At 36.0% G+C, this 14161-nt stretch overlaps 1 protein-coding gene across 1 annotated transcript in view; it reads right to left on the bottom strand.

The window, feature by feature from the left end:
* LOC107722509 (kinesin-associated protein 3-like) overlaps positions 1 to 14043 on the bottom strand; it is a 30248-nt gene extending 16205 nt beyond the window's left edge. Inside the window, exons 1-8 of the mRNA XM_016530873.1 lie at positions 13972 to 14043; positions 12615 to 12756; positions 12335 to 12434; positions 10647 to 10771; positions 10457 to 10555; positions 10185 to 10363; positions 8747 to 8909; positions 6218 to 6318 (exon numbers count right to left, since the gene is read on the bottom strand). Coding sequence (XP_016386359.1) covers positions 6218 to 6318; positions 8747 to 8909; positions 10185 to 10363; positions 10457 to 10555; positions 10647 to 10771; positions 12335 to 12434; positions 12615 to 12756; positions 13972 to 14043 — 981 coding nt within the window. The remainder of the gene's footprint in view (positions 1 to 6217; positions 6319 to 8746; positions 8910 to 10184; positions 10364 to 10456; positions 10556 to 10646; positions 10772 to 12334; positions 12435 to 12614; positions 12757 to 13971) is intronic.
* Positions 14044 to 14161: the final 118 nt, after the last annotated feature.

The raw sequence follows: 14161 nt of genomic DNA, 5'->3' as shown, positions 1-14161 counted from the left end.
AGATGTTTACATATAGTCCACAAGAGAAAATAATAGTTGAATTTATAAAAATGACCCAGTTCAAAAGTTTACATCCCCTTTATTCCTAATACTGTGTTGTTGCTTAAAAAAATGATGCATTAAGAGCCTTTTGAACAGAATGGAGATACATTAAATTTGTCTTATTTTGCCTAAATATCATATTTTTTTCATTTAGTACTGCCCTTCAGAAGATACTTACATGTTTCCTAGAAGACAAAATAAGTTACATTTACCCTGATCTTCAAATTCAAAAAGTTTTCACTCCCTGGCTCTTAATGTATTGTTTTTCCTTCTGGAGCATCAGTGAGCGTTTGAACCTTCTGTAATAGTTGCATATGAGTCCCTCAGTTGTCCTCAGTGTAAAAAGATGGATCTCAAAATCATACAGTCATTGTTGGAAAGGGTTCAAATACACAACAATGCTGGAAAACCAAACAATTTGTGGGACCTGAAGGATTTTTCTTAAGAACAGCAGGCAGTTTAACTGATTAGGACAAACAAGGGACTTGTGAACAACTATCACTAAACAAAAAAACACATCTGTGGATCATTCCGGTAACAACACCGTATTAAGAATCAAGGGGATGTAAACTTTTGAAAGGGGTCATTTTTATAAATTCAACTATTAATTTCTCTTGTGGACTATATGAAACTACATCTTTTATGTGAAATATCTTATTCAGGTCAGTACTAAATCACATGCATTTTGTATGATCCCTCTTATTTTGGTAAAATAATTAACATTTCGCAGATTCTGCAAGGTGTATGTAAACTTTTGACTTTACATGTACTTTTCAACTGTACATGTATTGAATTTTGTGAAGAAAAAAAAACTGTACATGATGGAAAGTTTTTGTTGATATTTTTTAACTCAGCATCATCAAATTAGGAATTACCAGAAATTAGATAACTAGAATAATTTTTTATAGATGAGGGACTTTAATTATGCCGACAGACACAGACCTTTCGCAGAAGGTGTGCAGGCAGGGCAGGACTTTGGGGTTGTGGTAGTGGTCCAGACAGATACTACACACCAGGAACTGCTTGTCTATCTGGCGGACCACTGGACTTGTGCGGCCGGTCTCAAACTTCGCCATGGTGACAGACATCCACAGAGGGGGCCTGGGGCCAGGACACACCTAAACCTGAAATAAAGAAGATGCTATGTTACCGAAAAACCCCACAATGCTTCACCATTTTAACTTTGAAATGATGGAAAAGCTCATAGTATGGCACGAGAAGACAACCTCCAATATGAAGAGGAACACATGAGAGTGAGACGACAGGTGACGCCTGCCGAGCTGCTACCAAAGCAGTAGCTTTAATACAGGAAAATAACTCTTATTCTGCAGGCCAAAGAACACACTGTATTTCATCAGAAGAGAGGAGCGTGGAAAATTGGATTATGGGGTTGGGGAGGCAAATAGATGCTGTCAAATTTCATGCCACTTTTCCAGATGAGACACAGCAACAGCGGGCTGATAAGTACTGATACAAGGACATGAACTACTGCTGCGGCCATTACTAGCTCCTGACGGTGGTGGTACATGCTGAGCCAATTTTTACTTTAGTTGTCCTCTAGGCGAAGAGATATGAGACCGAGGTAAAACTAGTAATTCGGGATTAATTCTATTTCAGGATGTTAAAGAAAATTGCCTAACATAGAAACATAGAACATAGTCCTTTCAAAGGACTAAAATTAACATAAATGAGATAAATCTAAATTAAACATGCTAATGCACAATTCCATTTTGCTGTGCACACTATATAGTGAAACATAATAGTAAATGTACTGAAACTATTTAACATTTTGTAATAGTATTTCCTGCATTTGGAAGCAAAATCATTATGATCCAGTCCACTGACACATCATGTATCAACATATCTGACACACTTTACCCCACAGCTACCATTTTTTGAATAAATGGTCTGATTAATAATTCATGGGTATTTTAATAAATTATTCAGCCAAATAATTTAGATGTACAATTCACCAACATGCATATGGCATTTCTTTTAGATCTGGATATATTTGCTTTGACAAATAACTTTATCTGGCATGTAGAAAATGCAATTTTCAGCACAACAAAAAATTAAAAAAATTTTACTTTTTCATGTGAATCTGTCACAGTCATCTGTATATGATTCATGTTCACATCAGGAGTGTTATGCTCTATTTTTTTTTTTTTAATGGGGCTAGCCTGACTCACTTGGTGTTCTATGAAATAATAATACATGTAATAATGTACAAGATAATACATGATCAAAGATACATAGAATATATACATATTATAAAAAAATAAATATTATAACAAATATGTAATTGTGTAATATTTTGTTTTAAAATGTATCATTAAAAACAGTACTAATATAATAACAAAAATAATAATAATGAATATATCAATATAACTATATTAGTTTGATATTTGTATATATGTGTGTGTAAAATGCTGTAAAATGAGGATGCTGTAAAAAACAATGTCATAAATAGATTTTCTTCATCAATTAACTTCTATTAACTAAATTAAATCAACATTTGGTGTGACCATCCTTTGCATTTAAAGCAGCTTTTGCCCTAGGTGCACTTGCACATAGTTTTCCAGCTAGCTTTGCAGGTAGGTTTCTTTAAGCATCTTGGAGACATTGCCACAGTTCTTCTGGATTTAGTCTGTCTCAGTTAGTTCTGTTTCTTCATGTCATTCCAGACAGACTGGACGATAATGAGCTCAAATCTGTGTGGAGGACTGGCTGTTGTCAGACTCCTTGTGCAAACAAAATCTCACTGGATTATTACAATTAATGGTAAAATGAATGTTTGGAAATATGAACTGATATTTCCTACTGGCATACTACAGAAAAAGATAGAAACAACTGACTTAAAACCATTTTTAACTTGTGAAAATACTAGTGTTCTAATCATTTTGGCCACCACTGTATTTAGCAATCTCTGATCCTTTTAGACCAGTTTAATCCTTTCAGTTCACTTATAACGCACACCATGCTTCAGGTTCACCTATAAACTATTGTGGTTCCAAATGTAAAGTACTAAAGAATCAGAACATAAATATATTATTAAATAAGATCATCTAAGTATAATTCTTATTTATTAGTTGTATTACTATTATTATTTGTTATAATTATATTTTAATTGTAATTTAAAAATAAATTCAATAACAATAATAATGAAATCAGTAATAATTAAATGCACCTAAACCAATGTTACAACAACAGTATTAATATTTAAGTAAATAATAATTCAATCAATTGTTTTTTTTATTATTATTGTTGTTTTCATAAATAGTACTATTTTTTTTTTAATCACAAAAAAATAAATAAATAAATTTATGGGCTGACACCTGTCAGACAGATAAGTAACTTGAAAATCTTAATCTAATGTGAAGCCCAGAATAGTTTGTCACATCAGGGCTCATGTGTGGTTTCCAAGCGTCCTCAAAGAGTGATATCACAATGGGCCTATTGAAGCACATTTCAAAACTGAGGAGTATTGCATGTGGAGTATCGTGAAACAATCAGATGGAAAACAAAAGAAAAGACATAAATAATGAAAGAGATGGTTCCTGACAGGGAGAAGCATTAGTGCTGTCATTGTTGGCGAAAGGATTGCTATTTGTGTTTTTATTCAAAAGCCAGAGAGAGTTGAGACAATATCCCACAGTCCGCTTCAATCAGGTCAATGCTGCAGCTGATAACGGCCCAATGAGAGAGACTTGGCAGGCCTGTCTTAAGGAGATAACTGGCCAGCGGCCAACAGATTCCGCACATGTGGTTAAAAAGAGAGATGAGGAGATGAACAGATGAAGATAGAGGAGGCTCCACTGGCCGCAATGGGCACGGGCCACGGTATGGGCCAGTTAGATGTTACACAGGAAGGCACGACCAGACCAACGCAGGCCTGTGAAGAGGCAGCAGTGAGCAATCAGGCCTTTCCCATATTGAGTATCACATAACCTGGTCCCAGGCCTCCAAATCACGCAGTCTAGACTCACTGGCACCTGCTTGCTCCTATTTACCAGCAATGGGAGGCCCTGCCTCTCCTTGTCATCCCCTCCCTCTCACCTCAGTCTCTGAGCTCTCCATGGTTTCATAGCTCCACAAGCCCTGCAAGCATTTCCTCACACACACACACCTCACAGCTTTGAGTAATTATAGTGAGACCCTTTGTGGCAGAGGAATGGGTCCAATGCCAGGCCTCTCCTCGCCAGTTCAGAACCCAGAGCAGTGAGGCCTTTTGATCTAAATCCTAAATCCTCCCTTACAGAAGAGGGTCCAGGCTGATTGCCAGCACAGACCTGAGACACACCAGATCCACAGACACCAACGGACACACATTAGCTATTGAAAGAGAGAAAGAAAAAAGACAGAAATAGAAACAAAAGAAAGAACAAATGAAAACAAACATAAGAAAGAATAAACGAAACAAGAACAAAAATGAATAAAAACATGAACTGAAAGACAGAACAAAACAAAAAAAAAGAACAAACATGAAAGAATGAATAAACAAACAAAAAAGTATAATCAAATGAAAGAAAGAACAAATAAACAAATGACAGAATTAAAAGAATGAATGAAAAAGAACAAAAGCATGGACAACTAAAAGAGAAAGAAAGAAAGAAAGAAAGAAAGAATTGCATTCCTCCCTAAGGAGTCCCACAGCTATTCTGACATCATGCCCCGACCGTCTCCAGGCGGATTGGCGGAGCGATTAGGTTGAGGAATTTAACTTTTTTTTTTTTTTACAAGCATCTGGTAGGCATTTTCACCCAATTTGAGAAGACAAGCATTTTAAAGATGACAACGCTCGGGCAGAAGTTGTTTCAGAGAAATTGTACCCAGGCAATTGCTGGTGACCTCACAGAAGCCCCCCTCCAATTAAATTAGCTCGGTTATCTCATTAACGCCATGTGAGAGAAAGACAGCACAGCAATTAGCCAACTTTACAACATTAGGTGAGGTGCACACATGATACATACATGACACACCACAGCAGCAAAAACATGTTTGATATAGCATAGTACAAAATACCTTTTAGTACTTGTGCAGTACAGTATACACACACACACACACACACAGGATAAGTTATCGGATAAGTAAATACTGGTTTAGGTACTATTTTTAAAGGGGTCATATGATGCGATTTCAATTTTTCTCAAATCCTTGCAAAGTCTTCACATGTGGTTGCCGCAAGCCCGCCGGACGCTCCTTCATCGAATCCGCTGGCCGCGCCATTCTCAAGCCCTCCGGCCTCCGCTCACTCAAGGCCGCGTTTTTTGAACCTTAAACCGCATAAACACATTTCATTACACCAAATACACAAAATAATGTTCTTTTTAGCAGCATCATATGACCCCTTTACAATTAATAAACAGAATTCAGAGTATCCTGTAATGCTGCAATTAATTATACTAATATTTAATTCTAAACATACAGAAAGACATTCAAATTTCTTCAGTATCACCACAGAACACGTTTTGGCCTGTCTGACATACAATCACAGATTTTATAATCTATATTAATTACCACTTGATGATAAAGAAAAAAACAACAATGCATTTCATTATCAGTTAGGAACCCTCAAGTGACGTAAGGTGCCTGACAGCGATGTCATTTAAGCAAGGCATTCAATAACGTCAATAACTGGAGGAAAGAGGACAGCTATCTGGGCGTCAGTCCATGTATCGCTGTTCTCCATGTTCTTGGAGTTAGTTTGTGGAGTAAGTCTATGTAAACTGTGTTTACATGTCTTTTTAAAAATGGCGGGTTCTGGTGTTTCGTACAACATGCGTTTGGCCAATCAACGTACACTTATGTCACTGGTAGTTCCTATTGAGCGGAGTTAGAATCTACTGTGAAGTAGGTGCTAATTTAGTCCCCTCAAAAGACATTCCCATGCATAAACTAGTTCCTAGTCCCTGCAGCGTGAACACGCCAAAAAGCAGGTATGCCAATAGTTACAGGAACTATGAAAACATTTTTCTGGTGCGAAAGCCTCTTTACATTACTTCATTCTTGAAAAAAAAGTCATCTGATTACAGTAACATGTCACTATGATAAGAGAAGGGAATGATGTGTGTGTCCTGGCAGAAAATTCTTCCTTTTCCTGTTAACAATTCATTTTGGTTTGCTTTCTTTCAAAGCAATAGTTGAAAACAATGAAGAAAGTGAAGAAAACGCTCACCTGAGGAATGCAGTCAGTATACGCAAACATGGATTTAGATTTGTCATCCACGCTGATGTGGTAGAGGATACGCATCGCTACGTGCTTGTACGTGTCATCACCTAAAGAAAAGACGAGAAAAAAACCTTCAGAGAGATTCACAATGCATGTAAACTTTCCAAGCGCTATCTAAATTGATCAGTCGTGGTCAGTTAGATCATGTATTTATACTGGCTCGTGCTGAGAGCGAATCATTTATCACAGAGATTATAGATAAGAGCATGTGGGGTATGTGATTACAATCCAAACTCAATCCACAGGGGAGAGAGACCGCAGATACACACGCACCACACACACTCACGCTTCTCCCTTCAAACATTCTCATTAATAACACTTTACACCCTCCTCCTCTTCTTCCCTAATGCCGATACTCCCCTGTGAGATAGGAAACACTCAGATAGAGCAATGGGATAATCAGTCATTATGAGTCCGACCGAGGCAGTCGGGACCCGAGACACCCTAGAGCACATTATCACATCGGCGATTAGAAGCAGATGTGACCGCTGGGGATATCAGGATAAAAAAGGAAGAGAGAGTGAAGGAAAGCGGAGTAGGTAAAGAAGAGGTTTGCTTAGTTTGTTTAATTGGGGACACAGAAGGAGGCATATATTTTAGTGGCATTAATAAGCGAGGGCCGTCCTGGGCGGGCCCTCGGTGGCCGGAACATGTGCTTCTCATTAGCGGCCGCAGACGCCATTGACCTCAGCGAGAGTAAGTGGAGACGGACTGACTTTACGACGGCAGCCAGGCAGCTCTTAAACTCAGTCCTAACTGCTGAAATGGCTAACCCATTGAAAAAAATGTGCAATTAAGCTCTTGGATGTAATCACGAGAAGGATTTACAAAGCAGCTTCGATGCAGAGGTGTCACTCGAGCTGGTCAGGAAAAGAGACGCATGTCATATGCATCAAATTACCAGAAATATTGTGGTTGATGCCTGACAGAAATGCATGAAAAGTGCTGTTTGATTGTTGTGAACGAGTGAAAATGAAAACAGACACAAAGAGGAATTATTCTCCTATGACATGACTAGCTGAACTCATAATCACTGGGTAAATGTGTTTGGCTTTGCTCGATTCAGGATATCTGATAGAAATGGCCATAATTTAAGCCAAACCTCCATCATCTGCTCCTGCACCAGCTTCTGCCAAAGCAGGTTTTTGGTTTCAGTGTAACTGTATATTCTGCAGCTTGTAAAGACAATCATTCTGATGTAGTTGGTTTTCAAACATTTCAACATTACTGATTTTCCAGCGCAAATCCTTGGATGCAACCTTAAATAATCTCTTTCTAGTTTGAAGATAAGAGTGTATAATTCACATCTAAAGATAACTTTACTTTGGTAACCTTACAAATATCATTTTTCCATTAACTTCAGTCATGCAAGTTTTCTCTCATTTCGTGCTGGGCCAAAACGGTTTATTTCAAATGGAAAAGAGGAAAATGATATTCTCCAGTTGGTTTTTAATCTACTGCTTTAAGAAAGTAACATTTCTGGGCTTGGATAAGATGTGCAAAGAGTTGGGTTTACAAGGTTTTTAAAATCGGGTGTTTTCAAATAGGTCCAAGGACGTTTAAGAAGGTGGTAGAGAGTGCACAGAAAATTAAAGAGGAAAAAAAAAAGTATTATAAATAGAAATAAAGTAAATGTATTTAATATTATTTATAATTTTTCAACAAATTTGCCAAATTTGACACTATTCCTGTTTTTTATTTTAACAAATAGTTGGAAATTATGTGATTAATACAGTGACTGTTTGATTCAACTGACAGCCGTAGTTTTTAAACAGTAAGAAATAAAAAACAAATAATAATAATAATAATTTATATATTACTGTTCAAAAGTTTGGGGCCAGTGTTTATTTTTTTTTTTAAGAAAGGAATACTTTTTATTCATAAGACAGTAAAAATATTTATAACTAGAATTCTGAAAAAAAAAAATGTATTATGGATTCCCAAAAATATTAAGCAGCACAGCTCTTTTTAAAATTGATAACGAAAAACGTTTCTTGAGCAGCAAATCAACATATTAGAATGATTTCTGAAGGTTCATGAGTATATGAGGCTGTTGAAAATTTAGCTTTGCCATCAGAGGAATAAATTACATTTGAAAGTATAATAAAATACTTATTTTAAAACATTTTATTTCAAAATATAATAAATACGTATTTTAAATTGTAATAATATTTCACAATATTACTGATTTACTGCATTTCTGAACATAATGCAGCCTTGGTGAGCATAAAACATGAAATACATGAAAAAAATCTTACCAACCCCAAACACCTGAATGGTAGGATATATACACATTCTACATCATATCTAACTGAGGGTTTAGGCAATATCCCTTGTAAAACTACTGTTGTGAAAAGTCCTTAGCACCAAAAAGTTTGAAAACAGTACATAAACCCTGCTGTAAGTCTTAGTGCAATTCAATTACAGTGGAATGATGTTCCAGTCTCATAATAATATGAACGTTAGAAGAGTTACCCAGCAGAGCAGTGAGTTTGGGCAGCAAACCCACATGCACCATTTTGGTGCGCAGACCCGTGTCAAAGGAGAGGTTGAGGAGAAGTCGCAGAGTGACGTTCATCAGGTCTTCCTGTTCACATGGAACCAGACAAGCCAGCTTCTCTACAGTGTCCATTTCAGCCTATTACAAACATACAAGTGAAATACACGTAATACGTTCAATTAGAGTCGAAAGAAGCAGCTACATAAAATTACTTTAAAAACAGCTTAGTCTGGAGAAACAAACAAAATCATCTTTTTTTTCTCAGCTGCTTCTATAATAGCCAGTTTTTTTGTCCAACGTGTTTTTATGTACAATATGATGAGAGATTTTCAAAGCCAAAAGTCTATTTTTTTTTTCTACAACAAGGATTTGGTTAAGCCATACAGGAATAAAAACAACTTCTGTCTTGATAAATGTACATTCATAGCCAGAGTAGATTGATTCCAGGTGCACTGACAGTGGAGCAGTGTAGGACATCCAGGACGAACCTCAGCACAGCAATGACAGAAACTTCCTGCTATAAATGACCCCATAATTCTTCAGGACGCATTAAAGATGCAGCTTTATGCTTAAATAAAATGCATCATATTTATATTTGATCTACATATACCAGTCAAACGTTTTTGAATAAATAATTTTTTTATTGATTGATTGATTTTTATACCTCTTATGCTCACCAAGGCTGCATTTATTTGATTAAATAATAATATTGAGACATATTATTGCCATTTAAAAGAACGGTTGTCTTTTTAAAATATAATTTAAAACGTAATTTATTCCCCCCCGTGATGGAAAAGCTGAATTTTCAGCAGCAATTATTCTCCAGTATTCAGTGTCACATGATCCTTCGAAATGATATGATTTTCAAATATTAGTATTTATTATTGGTGCGCAGTTATTAATAATGTTTCTTGTTGTTGTTGAAAACAGCTTTAGCTGCTTAGTATTTTTGTGGAAACAGTGATATAATTTTTTCAGGATTCTTTGATGAATACAAAGTTCAAAAGAAATGAATTTGAAATCCTTTTATAACATTGTAAATGTCTTTACTATCTTTTTTGCACCAAATCAGCATATTAGAATGATTTCTGAAGGATCATGTGACACTGAAGACAGGAGTAATGACTGCTGAAAATTCAGCTTTATGATTACAGGAACAAGGTACAATTGAAAATATATTCAAATAGAATACAATTCTTTTAGATTGTTATAATATTTCACAATATAACCAGTACTGTTTTACATTATTTTTCATCAAATAAATGCAGCTTTGGTGAGCACAAGTGACTTCTTTCGAAAACATTCAAAAACCATAATCAGTCCAAGCTTTTGACCAGCAGTGTTTAGTGATTTCATAACTCAAGAAATTGTATTTTAAAGCTTCTGATGTGTTTGGCACCAAGAAGATCTCACCATGTCGTTCTTGTTCTCCAAGAAGATGCTGAGCTTTTTGAGGAAGGAGACCACCAGCACCAGCAGTTCCTCATTGTCCCTCTCTAGAGACTTGACCAGCAGGTGCACAATGTTCTTGTTCCTCATCTTGAGCTCGGTGCGGGTGTCCTCAGACAGATTCAACAGCAGATAGAACGCAACTAGAGTCGTGGGGAGGAAGAGGAACACCTAATCAAGGCTTCATGGATGATTCCTACTGAACTGTGGCAAATAAAACATTCCACTTCCTGTACCTCGCAGCAGCTGCTCCTGTTTGACCAGGAGGCTTTGGTATTTCTTAAGGGTTTTCTCATACTCCTTCCGCAAGCTCTGGTTTTCGGGATCCTCTTCACGTGGATATGTTAAGGAGTAATCTAGTTCATTTAACACATTTATTTTGTGCTATGCATTTTTTGATTGAACAGAGATTGATAAAAAGGATATAAGCCTTGCTCTTCTTCTCTAACTCATCTTGCCACAGGTCATATTTCTTCAGCTCGTGCTCGATGATGTTCATGCACAGCGCGCCAATCTTATAGTGTGTAATGAGCCCGTGGAACTGCGAGAAACTGCAGGAAGAACACAAGTGGTGAGGGTCTGTCCCGCTCCGACCTCTCCTGGCACATTCGGCCAGACACTGATGTATGCGATACAATCGGAGAACTAGACAATGGCTGGTATGCAGAGACACCGAGACGGACGTGCCAGATGAATTTCATACTCTAGTCCTGATTAGTACATAAACAGAACGGAAAGATCGGGCCAAACAACTCATCATACATTTCAAATACATCCTTCAAACGTCAAAGTCATTCTAGCTAGCGGAAAGAAATTTCCACATTAGCCATCTGAAAATGAGAGCCAAGGAAAACCATCAAATGAGAGCACACGCTTTCATAGCTCAAATAAATGCTGACAGCTATCTCAGTAAAAGCAGTAACCTGATCTGCAGCTACTAAAGATGTTTTGAGAGCGTATCAAGGTTTTCTTAAGGCTTTCAACCTTATACAAGAGCTATATCAGAATATCTGGTATGCAATCTGCTTCTATAAAAAATAAAAAATGGAAGTAGTATATTAATCCTCCAAAACAGAATATGCTGCATACTTCTCTCTCTACACTACCGTTAAAAAGTTTGGGGTCAGCAAGAGTCAATGTTTTTAAAGGAAGTTTCTTATGCTCACCAATACTGCATTTATTTGTACAGTAAAAACAGTAATATTGTGAAATAATATTACTATTTAAAATACCCATTTTCTATTTGAATAGGCTTTCAAATATCATTTATTTATTATTAAATTCATTTACTGAATTTTCGCAATAAAAGTGTCACATGTTCCTTAAGACATCATTCTAATATCATGATTTAGTGCTCAAGAAACATTTCTAATTATTAATGTTAAAAACAGTAGTGCTGCTTTATATTTTCATGGAAACCGTGATATTTTTTATTTGTATTTTTTCAAAAGAACAGCATTTATTTGAAATAGAAATATTTTGTAACAATGTAGAAGTCTTTACTGTCACGTGTGACCAATATAAAGCATCCTGTTAATTTAAGGAGAAAAAAATTCTGGCCCCAATCCTTTGAACAGTCTGTACATATTTTCATAATCGACTAGTTATGAGTTACCTGATTGGCTAGGTAACTGGTCAGTCCTAAGGATGCCACATAATGTGTTTTTGTGTTCAAAAATAGCTGAATGGAGTGCAACAGATGAGATGTATTTTTAAAAGTCGAACCACAGTCCTACCATTCAATTGTGTAACTGTCAATAGTGTCTGTAAACCTCTGTTAGTCCCCATAGACACTTACAGATTACAATCAGAGCATACCAGGAAAATTGCTCACAGTAGGCGATTTAAAGTCCAAGTAAGTAATTGTTTTGAAATTTAATTTTGAAGCCCTGAATTAGTTGATGAAGCTGTGTTTTGACGGCTGCAGCGGTGATGCTAAAAGGGTTTGAATTTAGAGACACCACTTCTTAGAGAGAGTTAACTTCATCATGCTGACAGCACATTAACAATCAGCACACTAAAATCCTCTTCAAACATTGCCTACTCGATTCTGTTTCAGGCCCTTTAAAGCACAACAACTAAGACAAAAAATAAACTGTACAGAAATGATGTACCTTGAGAAGCAGAAGAAGACGTAGATGATAGTAGTTGCCAGCTCCACACTGTGTTTCCAGTCCTCTCTCAGGACACGCGCAAGAGCTCCAAGCACAGCCTCTGAAAAACATCAAACTAGTCAAAAACAACTGGATAATCTGACAAAATCAAACATATATTGCAAGAGTTTAAGGACCACTGAAATCCCTGCTGTTATGTGGCAGTTCATATGTTTATTATGACAGATTGTTGCAGAATAATAACACTGTTGACAGTGAATTGAGAACAAAAAAGAGTTACCATTATGCAGGAGCTCCTCCAGGTTATCAGGGTTACGGGCCAGATGGAGGATCAGAGTGGAGCCTCTAATCTTCTCAGGCATGCTTTCATACAACAGCTCAATATAATAATCGATTTTATTAATATTGGCCTCCTCATCAATCTGAAAAAAGTATTACGGTAATATATCAACTTTAGTGACAACTTATGACCATCAAAGCTCTCAATCAAGTAAAATATTTATGTATACAATATGTCACAATACACATTGTTTCAAAGCAGCTTTACAAAAAAAAACATGTTAATGTTTATAAAACCTTAATATCTTTCTGACTTACAGTCAGATTTGACAGATTTGAGCTGGGCAATAATATAGTTTACATTTTCCAAAGATTAAAGCAATCAAGCAGTTGAGACATGCTATATAATATATATATACTGTAGAATATATTGCCCAATGTGAATAATGTATATATGTAGATAAAGCTGGACATACAGGTGCATCTCAATAAAGGCCAACAATTCACTAAAAATGTTTTTTTTATTGGTCTTATGGAGTATTCTAATTTGTTGAGATAGTGAATTGATTGGTTTTTGTTAAATGTGAGCCAAAATCATCACAATTAAAAGAACCAAAGACTTAAACTACTTCAGTCTGTGTGCACTGAATTTATTTAATACATGAGTTTCACAATTTGAGTTTAATTACTGAAATAAATGAACTTTTCCACGACATTCTAATTTATTGAGATGCACCTGTACATACCCAACTTTACATAAAGAGCTGAGCGATAATATAGTCACATAAAAATAAAATGAGGCAGTTGAGATTTGCTATAGAGTATATATCACTTTACGTTAGTGTACTGTATGTATGCAGGTAAATTTGCACTATAGCTGGCTGTTAATATATTTTATATTTTTCACCAATCAAGCAGCTGAGATTTGCTAGTTTGTCAGAGTTAACACATTCCGGAAAGTAAGTAGTATTACTGTTATGTAAACACAGTCCTCCATTGTTATTAACATTCCTATCAAGGAGGTTGTTTTACTCGTGGGTGAGATTTCATTTGCTGAGCTTTAATAATGATTAAATTACACTAAACAAAGTGTAACTGCAAATGACTTTACTTTAAACATACCATCTAGGTTTGGTTTATATACAATTTGGAAAGAAGACGACACTTGAATTGTTGAGCGCTTTCAATCCGCTTTGAATTAGTTGGTAAAAATCACACAGAACAGAATAAAGCAGCTATCATGTCAAATTAAGTAAATGTGTGAAATGTATTAAAAATGACCATAATTTAACATGTTTAATTAATCACGTGTGAACACATTCACTTTCTCAAAAATGTGTAACTTAAAATGTGCGTACTTCCATTCCTTCAAATGGCAGAAGTTCTCTAGGTTTCGATGGTTTCTTTTCCTTCTTCTCCACTAAGGACATACAACATGAAACAACAAATGCTGTCACCATGTGATATGATACATGAAAATAAATAGATAAATAAACATTGCTAAAACAAATAGATTGTAGGTTGCTCGTCCACCAAAAAAAAAAAAAA

The sequence above is a fragment of the Sinocyclocheilus rhinocerous genome, unplaced genomic scaffold, assembly GCF_001515625.1.
Source record: "Sinocyclocheilus rhinocerous isolate Xijiao unplaced genomic scaffold, SAMN03320098_v1.1 scaffold541, whole genome shotgun sequence".
NCBI classification, from domain to species: domain Eukaryota; kingdom Metazoa; phylum Chordata; class Actinopteri; order Cypriniformes; family Cyprinidae; genus Sinocyclocheilus; species Sinocyclocheilus rhinocerous.
This window is presented reverse-complemented; position numbering and strand designations above follow the sequence as displayed.